The sequence below is a fragment of the Syngnathus floridae genome, unplaced genomic scaffold, assembly GCF_059516105.1.
Source record: "Syngnathus floridae isolate MCC-2025c unplaced genomic scaffold, RoL_Sflo_1.0 HiC_scaffold_38, whole genome shotgun sequence".
Taxonomy (NCBI): domain Eukaryota; kingdom Metazoa; phylum Chordata; class Actinopteri; order Syngnathiformes; family Syngnathidae; genus Syngnathus; species Syngnathus floridae.
Genome location: NW_028284067.1, coordinates 117,058 through 132,909, shown reverse-complemented (window position 1 = coordinate 132,909; position 15,852 = coordinate 117,058). Strand labels below are relative to the sequence as shown.

Genomic DNA, 15,852 nt, shown 5'->3' with positions numbered 1-15,852 from the left:
CCTTTAGGTTCCACGGTGTTTGTTGGCTGTATGTTTTCCACTGCAAGAAGAGGCTCGTATCATTGACCAGCAGGAGCTACAATGGTGAGTACCCCTTTCGTCTTCCATTTATGTTAAACACTTCCTATTTCATGTCTAACAGTACTCGATTTAACAAATAACCATAAATAAATACAGTGTGGGCAGTCACGTTAACATATGTGATTATCCTGCCTAATATGTTTATCACAAATATGTCACTAATCACTAATATGTTTATTTGTTTATCACAACACCTTTGGACCTTCAGCAATCGATTATTTACCTTCATCTACATAGAGACAGAACAATGGTGTCTTAAACATCTCATTCATTTCACCAAATAACTTCACGCAGGTGGATAACGGCCGTCTCGGTCACGCTATGTTGCGTGATGCAGTTTTGAAGAACCAAATGCATTTATTCAATGAATAAGTCAAGCTAGTTCTATGTTTATGATGTTGTAAGTTACGGTACCGATTGAAGTTGAGTTCGAAGCCAGTGGAAAACAGCGCTGCGTTTGTGCTCTCCAGGTACAAATGTTGTGATCTCTGACTGACGACCGGGCGAGACTCGAGTAAGAGATGTCCAAACGAGCTCCGGCAGGGCGGGCCAAGGCGGAGCGAACGGACGCCCTTCAGGCCGCCAATGACGAGCTGAGAACCAAACTGATGGACGTCCAGTTAGAACTTCAGCAGGAGAAGAACAAGGTGAAAACCTCAACAGACAGACACTGCCTGCCTCCCTGCCTGCCTCCCTGCCTGCCTCCCTGCCTGCCTCCCTCCCTCCCAGTTTTCCCGATGTAGATTAGACATGCGTGTGCCATGACTGTGTCAGCCTACATCAACAAATGCACCGAGGACGTCAGCACCACTAAGAATATCATCACCCGGGGCAACCAACGACCCTGGATGACTGAGGAGGTACGTCAAACGCTACGAGCGCGGAACTCTGCCTTCAAGTCTGGCGACAAGGAGACACTGAGGACAGCGAGAGCCAACTTGAACCGTGCCATCAGGATAGCGAAGCGAGACCGCAGTCGAAAATTTCAGGATCGTTTCCACGACGTCAAAAACATCAGGAGTATGTGGCAAGGCATACGGGCGATTACAGACTACAACTCACCCTCCCCCCCCCCGGTGGGTGTAGTTGATGCTGACTTTCTAAATGGTCTAAATAACTTCTTTGGGAGGTTCGAGGCACTAAACGGCACTCCAGCAGTTAAAACTGTCCCCCATCAGGAAGAGGAGGTACTCTGCCTTGACTCCGCCGATGTGTTGAAGACCCTGAGGAGAGTCAACCCCTGTAAGGCCCCTGGCCCCGACAACATTCCTGGGCGTGTGTTCAGGGAATGTGCAAGTCATCTGGCTGGGGTCATCACAGACATTTTTAACACCTCGCTGGGCCAAGCCACAGTGCCGGCGTGCTTTAAGACTGCCTCCATCATTCCGGTGCCGAAGAAACCTCAAATCACCTCATTTAATGATTACCGGCCTGTTGCACTGACTCCGGTTATGATGAAGTGCTTCGAAAGGCTGCTTAAAGGTCACATCGTTTCCAGACTCCCCCTATTATTTGACCCGTTCCAGTTTGCCGACCGGCAAAACCGCTCCACTCAGGACGCCATCTCCTCCGTTCTTCACCTGAGCCTGGCTCACCTGGAGGAGAAGAACACCCATGTGCGGAGGCTGTTCCTGGACTTCAGCTCAGCGTTTAACACCATCATCCCACAGCATCTGGTAGGAAAATTGGAACACCTGGGCTTCAACACCCCCCTTCGCAACTGGCTGCTAGACTTCCTCACCAACAGACCTCAGTCAGTCCGGGTCGGACAGAACACCTCTGATGTCATCACCCTCAGCACAGGCTCCCTTCAGGGCTGCGTCCTGAGCCCCCTGCTGTGCACCCTGATGACACACGACTGCGTCCTCAGGTTCACCACCAATCACATCGTGAAGTCAGCAGACGACACAACGGTGGTGGGGCTCATCAGAGACAACAACGACCTGGACTACAGAGAGGAGGTGGAGCAGCTGGTGGGCTGGTGCAGAGAAAACAGCCTGATCCTGAATGAGGAGAAGATGAAGGAGATCATCGTCGACTTCAGGAAAAAACAGCCTCACCACGCTCCACTGATCATCAACAGCTCAGCTGTGGAGGTGGTCAGCACCACCAAATTCCTGGGGGTCCACATCACAGAAGACCTCACCTGGACTATGAACACTACGGCACTGGTCAAGAGGGCACAGAAGCGCTTGTACTTCCTGCGGAGGATGAGGAGAGCCCACCTGCCCCCACCCATCATGAGGACGTTCTACAGGAGCACCATAGAGAGCATTCTGACAAGCTGTCTCTCTGTGTGGTGTGGAGGCTGCACCGCCTCCGATTGGAAGAACGTGAGGAGAGTGGTGAGGACAGCAGAGAGGATCATAGGGGCTCCTCTTCCCTCCATTCAGGACATTTCATCTCAGCGCTGCATGTCCCGTGCCCGTAACATCATCAATGACCCATCACACCCCCACCATGGACTGTTCTCCCTGCTGCCCTCTGGGAAGAGGTTTGCAGCATCCGCTGCAGGTCCACCAGGTTCTGCAACAGCTTTTTCCCTGCTGTCATCAGACTGTTGAACACTAGAACTGTTGAGCTCTAAACTGAACTCTGCATCACACATTCACAGAACTGTACTTTATGGCACTACGGACCTCTATCTTGCACTATCTCGCACTACCAACTTTACTGAACTTGTATAAACCCTTTAAATAGAAGTTTAATACATGGTTTAGCATTCCTCTGCACACTCTTGAATACTGTTTTGCCTGCTTGCACTATTGCATAATTATCACTGCTGCACTTTATACTTATTTTTAATATATATATATATATATATATATAGTATATATGTATATATATATATTTTCATAGGATATGTTACTTCTATTCAACTGCAATATCACTACTTTGTTGTAAGACGTATGCAACGGAATTTCGTTTTGTATGCACCATGTGCAGACAAGATGACAATAAAGTTTGTCTAAGTCTAAGTCATGTCAGGTCAGCTGTCTGGAGAGAGAGAGAAGTCAGGACCTGCGGGCGGAGCACCACCGTGCCACCGCCGCCATGACGGAACTCAAAAGCAAACTCCATGAGGAGAAGCAGAAAGAGTTAGCCATTACCAGGGAGACATTACTGCGGCAGCATGAAATGGAGCTGATGAGAGTGATCAAAATCAAAGATGGAGAGATCCAGCGACTGAATGCCTTGGTCCTCAGCCTGAGGGACGGCTCCATGGACAAGGTGATCCGCTCTATCCGTGTCTGACTATCCGCACGCCACGTCGGGCTTCGATGTGGCCGCTACCGTATTGTGTAGCTTGTCCCCAGTAAGCGTCGCGGCGCTCCGTTGCGGTCTCAACGGCCCGGTGTGGCGCAATGTCTGCTCAGGTGAGGAGGGGGGGCGCTTTGCTGGCGGAGGTGGAGGAGACGCGGCGGTGTCGGGAGACCGAGCGGTGTCGCCTCCACCAGGAGCGCGGAAGAAGCCCTGGCAGCGGCCCAGCAGGCCTGGCAGTCCCGAGCGGCCGAGCTCCGATCGGCTCATCACCAGCATCGGGAGGAGCTGAGCCGAACCAAGAGAGACTGCGAGAGGGAGATCCGCCGACTGGTAGGACTGATCAGATGCGCGGTGCGTGGCTATGTTCCCAATTTCGTTGTATACCTGCAGTGCAATGACACCTAAGGCATTCTATTCTATTCTATTTCACAAGAAGAAAATGTCCGGTTGCTCGCTTCGCTTTTGTCACAGCAAAGGTGTTCTAGTCGATTCAAGAAAAAAATTGGCCGGTTGCTCTCTTTGTTTTTGTCACAATTCTGGCAAATGAGTTTGCCCGCCTGCCTGAGCGCTCCCCGTTTGTACATCCAGACGGATGAGATCAAGCTGAAAGACAGAGCGGTTAGTGTTTTGGATGAAGCCCTGGGGCCGGCCACGTCCACCGCCTTCAGCTGCAGACTCAGGCTGCCGAGCAGCAGATCGCTGCCCTGAGGGATTCCCAAAGGGCGGGCCTAAACTACCCTGGAAGTGGGGTCAACGCCGCTACTAGCAATCCTCTTCATTGCGTAAGCCACCTCATCACACACTTGCAGTACGCATGACTTAGTTCGTTGCTGGAGGAAGGTAGCACAAAAACAGTTTTGAACTTTGAACGAGTGCTTGTGTGTGTGTGTTGCGGGGCGTTTTCAGTCTCAGGAGGATCGGGACACGCGACGGTTTCATCTGAAAATCGCTGAGCTCAGCGCAGTCATCAGGAAACTGGAGGATCGCAACGCCCTGCTTTCTGAAGAGCGCAATGAACTGGTAATTTATTGACGGCACGCTTGAAGGTTTGCGCTACGTTTGATGCGCGCCATCCAGCGAGGCACCCATTGCGCTTGCTTATTAGTTGAGCGGCGCGGCGAGTCGGTTGCCTGGTAGATGTCTTTTATTGGGAGCCAAAGCCACGATTCCGTTCAAACCGATGCAAAAGGAATGGATACGTTCTGGCCCGCGTGTTGTGCGTCTTTCACATCCCGCACTTCATGCTTGCAGCTAAAGCGACTGAGAGAAACAGAAAGCCAGTTTCTGCCACTCCTGTACAAAAACAAACGCCTGAGCAGGAAGAATGAAGAACTCTCGCTGGTGCTGTGTCGCCTTGAAAACAAAGTGCGCTTTGTCACCCAGGAGAACGAGGAGATGGCAAGCTTGGTAAGTCGACGCGGACAACGGCGGCGTGCCAACAGAGTCCACTGCATTTGTGTTCCACAGAGAAGGCCTAGTTCGCTCAATGACCTGGACCGCGGTTGCGGCCAGCAGGACGGTGAAATGGAGTTCCTTCAAGTTGTGGAGCAGCGGCACATCATCGACGACTTGTCCAAGGTCTTCAGGCAGGCGACTCGGTGCACGTACGGCAGCGCCGCGCTCGCTCGCTGTCGCCAGGAAACCTTTTCCGTCCAAAGCTTGGCCGGCGGCCGCCATCCAAAAAATTGGCCCCTTAAATTCCGACCTTTCAAGCAGGAGCATTGTGCGCACGCGTTTGAACACGCTTTAGACTTGTTTTGCCGTTTTCAGCAGCTCAAAGCTCCCGTTTTGTCAGCGCCTTTGCCACTCGCTGTGCGCTGAAAACGACGGACTTGCCCGGCTGCTCAGCCCGTCAACCATGAGCCGCGAGCGCGACGTCATTGTCCGTAGGCAGCTAGTGGCAAAATGCACCCTGTTAGAGTTGCGCTCGCTCCAACTTATTTTGCAAGAACCACACGGGAGACAAGTAAGTTCTTTTGGACACCTGCAGGTGGAGAGTCCATCCGTTGTACGAATGAAGTCTGACTCTCGGCTCCTGCACGAGCATTTTAATTAAGAGAAACAGGGTGGGTGTAAGAGTGGATTGAATAGAGGAAGCCCTTGACCTCTAGTCAAAACATAGCAAGGGGTGTTTTACGACTTTGTGTAGGAAGGGATAAGCGATAGGGATAAATAAGGGATAAATAATATTATTTATTACAGGTCGCAGTCAAAGTCAAAGCAACACAATGATACGATAAAGATAATCTGGAAAACCCTGACACACCCTGTAGTTGTCACTTTTGGAAAAGACGAGCGTCCCTCCAATCATCGCCGGTGACGTGTTTTTCAGGCTCTGGAGACAGGAGCTCATGTCAGAAATGTCATTGTGAGTCGCGTTTGTTTCTGCGCCGGAGCCGTTCGTTCCCTTTGCATCCAAAGAATCTCAAAGGCGGATTATTTGTGTCGACAGGAGAGAGATTTGCTGCTACGATACCGACGTCGAGAATCTCTGAGGAGGAACAAAGCGTGAGGTCCTGCAAGGTGAGTCTGTTTGTTTGCGGCTGCTTGGTGTTGCGCAAGATGAAATGGCCTTTTTCTCGCTATCGTTCCTCTCGTCGATTCATCGTGAGGTGTCGCTTCAGTTTGTTCAGAGAGATGTTCGCTTCCGCGCCCGCAGGTCATCGAAACATTTTACGGCTACGACGAAGACGTGTTGGTGGACTCGGACGGATCGTCCTTGTCTTTTCACACCGACAGAACCCCCGACACGGAACCCGAAGAGGTAGCCCGCCATTTCTGCCAGCGTATTGGCACCAAACATTCCTCTTCAGCCTGGAATCGGACTCGTCTTTGCGTCGCGGGTGCTTTGTCGCCGGTCTGACTGATTCTGGTACTAGTGCTGTGTTGCATTGGTGTGTGCATGAAGAGGCGGAGCTTCGCTACCGCCAGCTGACGCAAGAATATCAAGCGCTGCAACGAGCCTACGCTCTGCTAGCCCAGACCAGCGAAAGGGGACTACGACGCCGAGAAGGAGATCAAGGTGGCGCCCCTTCCCGCAACCCCCGGCCGGGTCGCAGCCTCCCCGTTCTCACCCAGCCTCGGGTGTTCTCTGGTCTGAAAGGAGGAGGAGGAGCCTCCCTCCTCCTCCTTTCAGACCAGAGAAAAGCTGATGGTAGAAATGGGTCACTATCAAAGCAGAGTAGCAGATCTGGAGTCAGCGCTGAAGCAACAAGGACAGGTAAGCTCATCAATGAGCACACCTTTTTCTCAGACAAAATAGCTACATTCTTCAGTCACTCATCCGTCTGGCATTACTGGACCAACCCCCCCCCCCCCCCCCCGAACGTGGCTGGGAAAATGCGGAGAAAAGCAAATGTCATTTTCCAGTCAACCAAAGAATTTGTGGATGAAAATGACACAACATTCCAAAGCTGTCCACGCGTTTGTCTCTTCTAGAATGTCAAGTGGGTGGAGGAGAAGCAGCTGCTGCGTCAGAGCAATCAGCAGTTGGCCGAAAAGGTGACGGAAAGAAAGGCGCTGGGCGGAGTCGCTTGGCGTCACACCTGTCGGGAAGCCCCGCAGATGAGGTCTGACTGTCTTTTCAGGTCAGGCGGATGGAGGCGGAAGAAGCGCGTCTGAAAGAGCACATCCAGGATATCCGAGACCAAAACGAACTGCTTGAGTTCCGCATCCTGGAGCTGGAGGTGGGAAGACTCGCACAAGCGTGTTGAGGCCAGAGATGTGACGGACGGACGGACGGACGGACGGACGGATGCATGCCTCTGCCTTTCAGGAGAGGGAGTGGCGCTCCCCCGTCTTGAAGTTTCTGCAAGTCCGTTTCCCAGACGGCCTCAGCCCTTTGCAGATCTACTGCGAGGCCGAGGGCGTGAGCGTACGTAAGGCGTCCCTCGCAACCCTAACCTTAACCCGAGGTCCCAGAACACCTTACATTGCTCCTTGCGCCTTTCCCCCGGACATCGTCATCAGTGATCTGATGAAGAAGCTGGACATCCTGGGCTATAACGCCGTAAGTGTATGTCGAACTCCTTATGTTCGCACTCCACGAGACTCGGCGGCTCAAATGTGACTTTTGGAAGGCTTTGCGCTGAAAGAAGCTTGTTGACGCTGTGCCTTTGGGCTCTTGCAGAATCTCACCAACGAGGAGCAGGTGGTCGTGATTCACGCCAGGACCCTTCTCACCCTAGCCGAGAAGGTAACGCGCACGTCCACGCACGCTCTCGCATTCTGCTTATGTGACAGCAGCCTTTCCTCAGTGGTTAGAATACATCAAAGTGACCAAGTCAGCACTTCAACAGAAGATGTTGGACATTGAAAGTGAGAAGGTAGACAGACACGCGACATCAGCCAAGGGGAACTCCGGCAATGTGCCCCAACAATTCTGACCTTGAGCTGTGCTAGGATATGTTCTGCAAGCAGAAGGGCTACCTGGATGAAGAGTTGGACTTCAGGAAGTGTTCCATGGACCAGGCTCATAAGGTAAGCCGCCCTCAAATCTCCCGCCGGACCACTGATGGACGAGGATTGCGGCCCAGAGGATCCTGGAGCTGGAGGCCATGTTGTACGAGGCGCTACCGCAGCGGGACTGCCCCGCCACGGACGGCGAAAAAGCCAGCCACGCTGGCGTGAATGACGTGCTGACGGCGGATCAGAGAGAAGAGCTTAGGAGCGCCGTGGACCAATGGAAGCGAGCCCTGATGTGCGAGTTGAGGGAGCGCGACGCTTGCATCCTCCAAGAGAGAATGGATCTGCTGCACAGCGCGCAACAGGTAAGGGCCCAAAGCCAGCCCGGCACTTACTTGCACGCTTACTGGCTTTTGAATGCCACTTTCCATTTGTCCGTCCTAGAGGAACAAAGAGCTGAAAGAATTCATCGAAGCTCAGAAGAGACAAATCAAACAATTGGAGGAGAAGTTTCTGTTTCTCTTTCTATTCTTCTCCTTGGCCTTCATTCTGTGGCCCTAACACCAGCTGGTGAGTGAGCTCCAGCGGCACCGCACTCGACACCTCCGATACACTGCCAGCCGGTCTCAGACGTTGGCAGACGCTCCGATGCCAACGTATACCCCCCGCCACGGTGACAGAGGCACCGCGTCACACCGGCGCTCATCCAATCAGAAGGCAGGAAAAGCAAATTCACATGCAGGGCACTTTTGAACCAGAAGAGAGCGCCACAAAAAACGGTTGTTGCCCCAAACGCGCACTAAAAAGGGTCAGAATAACAAGAGTCCCACTGGCCAGCCGGGGCCACCCGTCCAGCTGTTTCTTCAGGGGGGAAAAAAATTGGAGTCACCGGTGAGTACATTTTGCATTTAGCTCTGCTTTTCTGCTTCTGTCTTCAAGTGTGTGGCATCCTGCGATCAAAGAGTCAGCCAACCCCAAAGCGGTTGACCTCAACGTCCCACCACCATGCCTACCAGAGCAGGTGACGTGATGCTTTGGACATCCTTCCGTCTCAGATGCCCAAAAGTACTCTTTGCCACATCTGCGGCAATACGGTGTCTTTTCAAAGGTGCAAATAAATCCAGCGTGGGCGGAACACGCACGTCTTCGGTTTTTCCCGCTTTGTTTGTGTGACAGCTGTTGTGAAAATTTTATACAAATAAAGTTGTATAGTACAGGTTTGGCCAAGCCGCAACTCCCGAACCGCATGCGGCTCTTTTATGTTCATATCAACATTTGTGTGTGTGTGTGTGTGGGGGGGGGGGGGGGGGTTGTGCGTGTTGGCTTCACTTGAGTTCAATTTGGTATTTTGGTCAAAAGCGCATGTGGTGAAATTCCACAAAGTAGGATGGGCAAACACATTTCTTTAAACTATGAGTGTCAATTGGGCTCTCGAAATGGCAGGGAAAAGATGCACAGCAAAACGAAAATACGTAGATGAACACAGGACGTTTTAATCAGAGTGGGAAAGTTTCTATTTTTTGTTGAACGTGATGGCAAACCATTCTGCCTGATATGTCAGACCTCAGCGCATTTCAAAGATTCAAATCTTCAGCGCCATGCACTTCAGCTCACTCCATGCTAACATTGATCAGGCGTCGAACCCGCATCATCATGCTTAAGAGGTGGCCATGCTAACCAGTGCGCCATTATGTCAACGCATAATAACTAAGTCTACTGGTCAAAACAGCGGTTACTATATGACGTCGCTACGTCGTGGTCACGTGACGCAGACAAGACGTCAATGGACGTGGGCAGAGTTAACTTGTTTAAAAGGGAGTAGGCAGAAGAAATATTTAATTTATTTAAATCTATTTTGAGTGCACACCATTATGCCAATGCATAACAACTGTAAATCTACTAAACAAAACAGCGGTTGCTATATGACATCTGCCACGTCGTGGTCACGTGACATACGTGACGTCGATGGCCGTAACTTTCGCCGGAATTCAAATCCGCGGGGAGAGTTAACTTGTTTAAAAGAGAGTGGGCAGAAGAATTATTTAATTTATTTAAATCTATTTGGTGTGTGCGCCATTATGTCAATGCATAACAACTGTAAGTCTACTAAACAAAACAGCGGTTGCTATTTGACGTCTGCCACGTCGTGGTCACGTGACGCGGACGTGACGTCGACGCCTACTTTACATCCCACCGATCACAGGACTCCTCGGCTGCATAACCGTGCCCCCTTCCCAACCAATCGGATTTGCTATACGCGAAAACGACGCCAATGGAAAGAGCTTCCGCCCAAATTTAAATCCGTGGGCGTGGCTCGCAGCAGGAAGTAGGAAAATGGCGGCGATGTTGACAAAGACACAGCGGATGGTAACATACGACTAACAAGAGAAATATTTTTATTTTCTGCTTGCAACTGGACCGTCCAGAGCGTACACGGTAAGTACAACTCATCGTTTTTAAAAAGAAGTACTTTTGTTGCCCTGAAAAGCGAGTGAGCGTGGCGTTTGTGGGGGACGTCGAATTTCGACGATTCTTTCTGGTCAACGGTTGTAAATGATTGTGTTGATTAAAAAAGAAAACTTGATGTAACTCTACTTTTAACTGCCGTTTCAGATAGATTTGGAATTGCATCACATCCAATTTTGCCTAGAGCGTACACGGTAAGTAACACTCGTTGTGTTTAAGGAGATTTACGTTTGTAATAGCAGAAGTGTAGCCGCGTTGCGTTGTACGTGTGAATGTTGGTCCGGGCGAAATGTTAATGTTTAATTTCATTCCTTTAGGTTCCACGGTGTTTGTTGGCTGCAAGTTTTCCACTGCAAGAAGAGGCTCATATCATTGACCAGGAGCGAGCTACAATGGTGAGTAGCCATAACATTTATGTTAAACACTTCCTATTTCATGTCTAACAGTACTTGATTTAACAAATAACCATAAATAAATACAGTGTGGGCACTGAAGTTAACATATGTGATTATACTGCCTAATCTGTCACCGAGTAGATTGTTGCAAAGTAATATAAGATCCAAAGTTGTAATTCAGAATAGTTTTCAAAAGAAGGCCATTAGAATTATATACAAGTCTGATTACCCCGAACAAGCTATTAATTAAATCACAAATTCTTCAATTCAAAGATTTGGTAGATTATCAGACAAATAATGTCTAACAGTAATTGATTTAACACATCACGATAAGTAGATTGAGTGTGGGCACTCTCAAGTTAACCTATGTGATTATACTGCCTAATCTGTTACAGAGTATGTTGTTGCCAAGTAATGTAGAATAGATCCAAAGTAGTAATCCAGAATAGTTTTGAAGAGGCCATTAGAATGATAAACAAATCTGATTACCTTGAACATAATAACAAGCTAAGTGTTTAATATGTCCTATGAAGTCAAAATTGGGCACCATCATGTGGTGAAATTTGGAATTGCATCACATCCAATTTTGCCTGGGAACAAACAGATTACATAAATCTTAGTTTTGAATAAGCCACTCCTTCTCAAACAAGTAAACTCTGCCCATTTTGCGCAGTAGATGTTCTGTTAATATCTAGTATTTATACAAAGTCATAATTTAAATTGCTTTCAACCTTCATTCATCGGTTCAACCAACATTACTCGCTCTTCTTACCAACTTGTATTGATTTAACTAAGCGTTTAATACTTCCTATCAGGTCTCAAATCGAGATTTGGCAAAATACAATTTCAGCAAATCCAATTTTGCCAGGGAACAAAAATAGATTAAATAAACTAAATAAGTCCTCTTCCCATTAAATAAATCAGAAAAGTCTGTCTTGTAACCAGTCCTCTTCAAACAAGTAAAGTCTGCCCATTTTGTGCCGTAGATTTTGTGTCTATGCCTAGTATTTAAACAAAATCATAATTTAAACGACTTCTTTCCTTCATTCACTTTGGAAATTTGGAATTGCAGCAAATCGAATTTTGGCAGGGAACAAAAATAGATCAATTAAACTAAATAAGTCTTCTTCCCATTAAATAAATTAAAAAAGTCTGTCTTGTAACCAGTCCTTTTCAAACAAGTAAAGTCTGCCCATTTTGTGCCGTCGATTTTGTGTTAATGCCTAGTATTTATACAAAATCATAATTTAAAGGACTTCATTCCTTCATTCACTTTGGAAATTTGGAATTGCAGCACATCAAATTTTGCCTGGGAAGAAAAGTAGATTAAATAAATTTAATAAGTCTTACTACTTCCCATTAAATAAATTAAATACGTCTTACTTGTTCCCACTCCTTTTCAAAACAGTAGTTTAAAACGAGGGCCCTTCACTCAATCTTTAACCTCAACCCCGCACGTTGTGTTGTATCTGTGAATGTTGGTTGTGGCCAAATGATAGTTTTCTTTCATTCGTTTAGGTTCCAAGAAAACTTGATGTAACTCTACTTTTAACTGCCGTTTCAGATAAGCGGGTATTACGTCGCAGTCAAATGCCGCGGATATGACGTAATTGCCCGAACCTCCGCCAAAATTCAAATCTGTTGGCGCGATGGCCGTGAGCCACTGAGCAGCGACGATTATCAACAGAAATATCTTTATTTTCTGCTTGCAACTGGACCGTCTAGAGCGTACACGGTAAGTAACACTCATTGTGTTTAAGGAGATTTACGTTTGTAATAGCAGAAGTGTAGCCGCGTTGCGTTGTACGTGTGAAAATTGGTCGAGGCGAAATGTTAATGTTTAATTTCATTCCTTTAGGTTCCACGGTGTTTGTTGGCTGCAAGTTTTCCACTGCAAGAAGAGGCTCGTATCATTGACCAGGAGCGAGCTACAATGGTGAGTAGCCATAACATTTATGTTAAACACTTCCTATTTCATGTCTAACAGTACTTGATTTAACAAATAACCATAAATAAATACAGTGTGGGCACTGAAGTTAACATATGTGATTATACTGCCTAATCTGTCACGGAGTAGATTGTTGCAAAGTAATATAAGATCCAAAGTTGTAATTCAGAATAGTTTTCAAAAGAAGGCCATTAGAATTATATACAAGTCTGATTACCCTTAACATAACAACAAGCTATTAATTAAATCACAAATTCTTCAATTCAAAGATTTGGTAGATTATCAGACAAATAATGTCTAACAGTAATTGATTTAACACATCACGATAAGTAGATTGAGTGTGGGCACTCTCAAGTTAACAGATATGATTATACTGCCTAATCTGTTACAGAGTATGTTGTTGCCAAGTAATGTAGAATAGATCCAAAGTAGTAATCCAGAATAGTTTTGAAGAGGCCATTAGAATAATAAACAAATCTGATTACCTTGAACATAATAACAAGCTAAGTGTTTAATATGTCCTATGAAGTCAAAATTGGGCACCATTATGTGGTGAAATTTGGAATTGCATCACATCCAATTTTGCCTGGGAACAAACAGATTAAATAAATCTTAGTTTTGAATAAGCCACTCCTTCTCAAACAAGTAAACTCTGCCCATTTCGCGCAGTAGATGTTCTGTTAATATCTAGTATTTATACAAAGTCATAATTTAAATTGCTTTCAACCTTCATTCATCGGTTCAACCAACATTACTCGCTCTTATTACCAACTTGTATTGATTTAACTAAGCGTTTAATACTTCCTATCAGGTCTCAAGGCAAGATTTGGCAAAATACAATTTCAGCAAATCCAATTTTGCCAGGGAACAAAAATAGATTAAATAAACTAAATAAGTCTTCTTCCCATTAAATAAATCAGAAAAGTCTGTCTTGTAACCAGTCCTCTTCAAACAAGTAAAGTCTGCCCATTTTGTGCCGTAGATTTTGTGTCTATGCCTAGTATTTAAACAAAATCATAATTTAAACGACTTCTTTCCTTCATTCACTTTGGAAATTTGGAATTGCAGCAAATCGAATTTTGCCAGGGAACAAAAATAGATCAATTAAACTAAATAAGTCTTCTTCCCATTAAATAAATTAAAAAAGTCTGTCTTGTAACCAGTCCTTTTCAAACAAGTAAAGTCTGCCCATTTTGTGCCGTCGATTTTGTGTTAATGCCTAGTATTTATACAAAATCATAATTTAAAGGACTTCATTCCTTCATTCACTTTGGAAATTTGGAATTGCAGCACATCAAATTTTGCCTGGGAAGAAAAGTAGATTAAATAAATTTAATAAGTCTTACTACTTCCCATTAAATAAATTAAATACGTCTTACTTGTTCCCACTCCTTTACAAAAAAGTAGTTTAAAACGAGGTCCCTTCACTCAACCTTTAACCCTATTTATTCACCTTCTAGGCTAAGTGTTAAAGGCTAAGTGTTAAAGGCTAAGTGTTAAAGGCTAAGTGTTAGAGGCTAAGTGCCAGAGGCTAGGCGCCAGAGGCGAGTTTTTGTGGGCTGAAGTTTTAGTGGGGTTAGTGTGAATACAATCCAAAAGAATACAACAGAATACAATACAATAGAATATAATACATAGATTAAATTCAATAGCTCTTACTACTTCCCATTAAATAAATTAAATACGTCTTACTTGTTCCCAATCCTTTTCAAAAAAGTAGTTTAAAACGAGGGCCCTTCACTCAACCTTTAACCTCAACCCCGCACGTCACATTGTGTTGGATCTGTGAATGTTGGTTGTGGCCAAATGATAGTTTTCTTTCATTCGTTTAGGTTCCACGGTGTTTGTTGGCTATGTTTTCCACTGTCAGAAGGATGAAAATACAAAGTACAACGCTTGGACGTGGGCGAAGACGTCACCGGTGAGTCCTTCCTTCCTATTTATTTACCTTCTAGATGCTAGAGGCTAAGTGTTAGAGGCTAAGTGTTAGAGGCTAAGTGTTAAACACAATACGAACAACACAACGATACTGCACTGAACAACACGATACCGCACTGAGAAACACGATACCGCACTGAACAACACGATACCGCACTGAACAACACCATGCCGCACTGAACACCATGCCACACTGAACAACACCATCCCGCACTGAACAACACCATGCCGCACTAAACAACACCATGCCGCACTGAACAACACCATGCCTCACTGAACGACACCATGCCGCACTGAAAGACACCATGCCGCACTGAACGACACCATGCCGCACTGAAAGACACCATCCCGCACTGAACACCATGCCGCACTGAACAACACCATCCTGCACTGAACAACACCATCCCGCACTGAACAACACCATGCCGCACTGAACAACACCATGCCGCACTGAACAACATTATGCCGCACTGAACAACACCATGCCGCACTGAACAACACCATGCCGCACTGAACAACATTATGCCGCACTGAACAACACCATGCCGCACTGAACAACACCATGCCGCACTGAACAACACCATGCCGCACTGAACAACATTATGCCGCACTGAACAACACCATGCCGCACTGAACAACACCATCCTGCACTGAACAACACCATTCCGCATTGAACACCATGCCGCACTGAACAACACCATCCCGCACTGAACAACACCATCCCGCACTGAACAACACCATGCCGCACTGAACAACATTATGCCGCACTGAACAACATTATGCCGCACTGAACAACACCATGCCGCACTGAACAACACCATGCCGCACTGAACAACACCATGCCGCACTGAACAACATTATAACGCACTGAACAACACCATCCCGCACTGAACAACACCATGCCGCACTAAACAACATTATGCCGCACTGAACAACATTATGCCGAAATGAACAACACCATGCCGCACTGAACAACACCATGCCGCACTGAACAACACCATCCTGCACTGAACAAAACCATCCCGCACTGAACAACACCATGCCGCACTGAACAACACCATGCCGCACTGAACAACACCATGCCGCAATGAACAACACCATCCCGCACTGAACAACATTATGCCGCACTGAACAACATTATGCCGCACTGAACAACATTATGCCGCACTGAACAACACCATGCCGCACTGAACAACACCATGCCGCACTGAACAACACCATGCCGCACTGAACAACACCATGCCGCACTGAACAACACCATGCCGCACTGAACAACACGATCCCGCATTGAACAACACCATGCCGCACTGAACAACACCATCCTGCACTGAACAACACCATCCCGCACTGAACAAC

At 47.0% G+C, this 15,852-nt stretch overlaps 1 protein-coding gene across 7 annotated transcripts; it reads left to right on the top strand.

The window, feature by feature from the left end:
- The first annotated feature begins 4,251 nt into the window (after positions 1 to 4,251).
- LOC148378546 (janus kinase and microtubule-interacting protein 3-like) lies at positions 4,252 to 8,991 on the top strand. 7 transcript variants are annotated; one of them, XM_088367796.1, is made up of 12 exons: positions 4,252 to 4,365; positions 4,597 to 5,868; positions 6,005 to 6,109; positions 6,254 to 6,565; positions 6,784 to 6,846; positions 6,933 to 7,031; positions 7,121 to 7,360; positions 7,475 to 7,540; positions 7,602 to 7,670; positions 7,747 to 7,824; positions 7,881 to 8,114; positions 8,194 to 8,991. In XM_088367796.1, exons 4-12 carry the CDS (start codon positions 6,497 to 6,499, stop codon positions 8,308 to 8,310), a joined length of 1,035 nt encoding a protein of 344 aa, XP_088223922.1. In that variant the 5' UTR covers positions 4,252 to 4,365; positions 4,597 to 5,868; positions 6,005 to 6,109; positions 6,254 to 6,496; the 3' UTR covers positions 8,311 to 8,991. The 7 variants fall into 7 exon arrangements, with proteins under 7 accessions (XP_088223922.1, XP_088223919.1, XP_088223923.1 ...); XM_088367793.1 differs by lacking the exon at positions 4,252 to 4,365 and having other exon boundaries at positions 4,463 to 5,713; positions 5,798 to 5,868; XM_088367797.1 differs by lacking the exon at positions 4,252 to 4,365 and having other exon boundaries at positions 4,463 to 5,868; positions 8,194 to 8,319; positions 8,689 to 8,991.
- Positions 8,992 to 15,852: the final 6,861 nt, after the last annotated feature.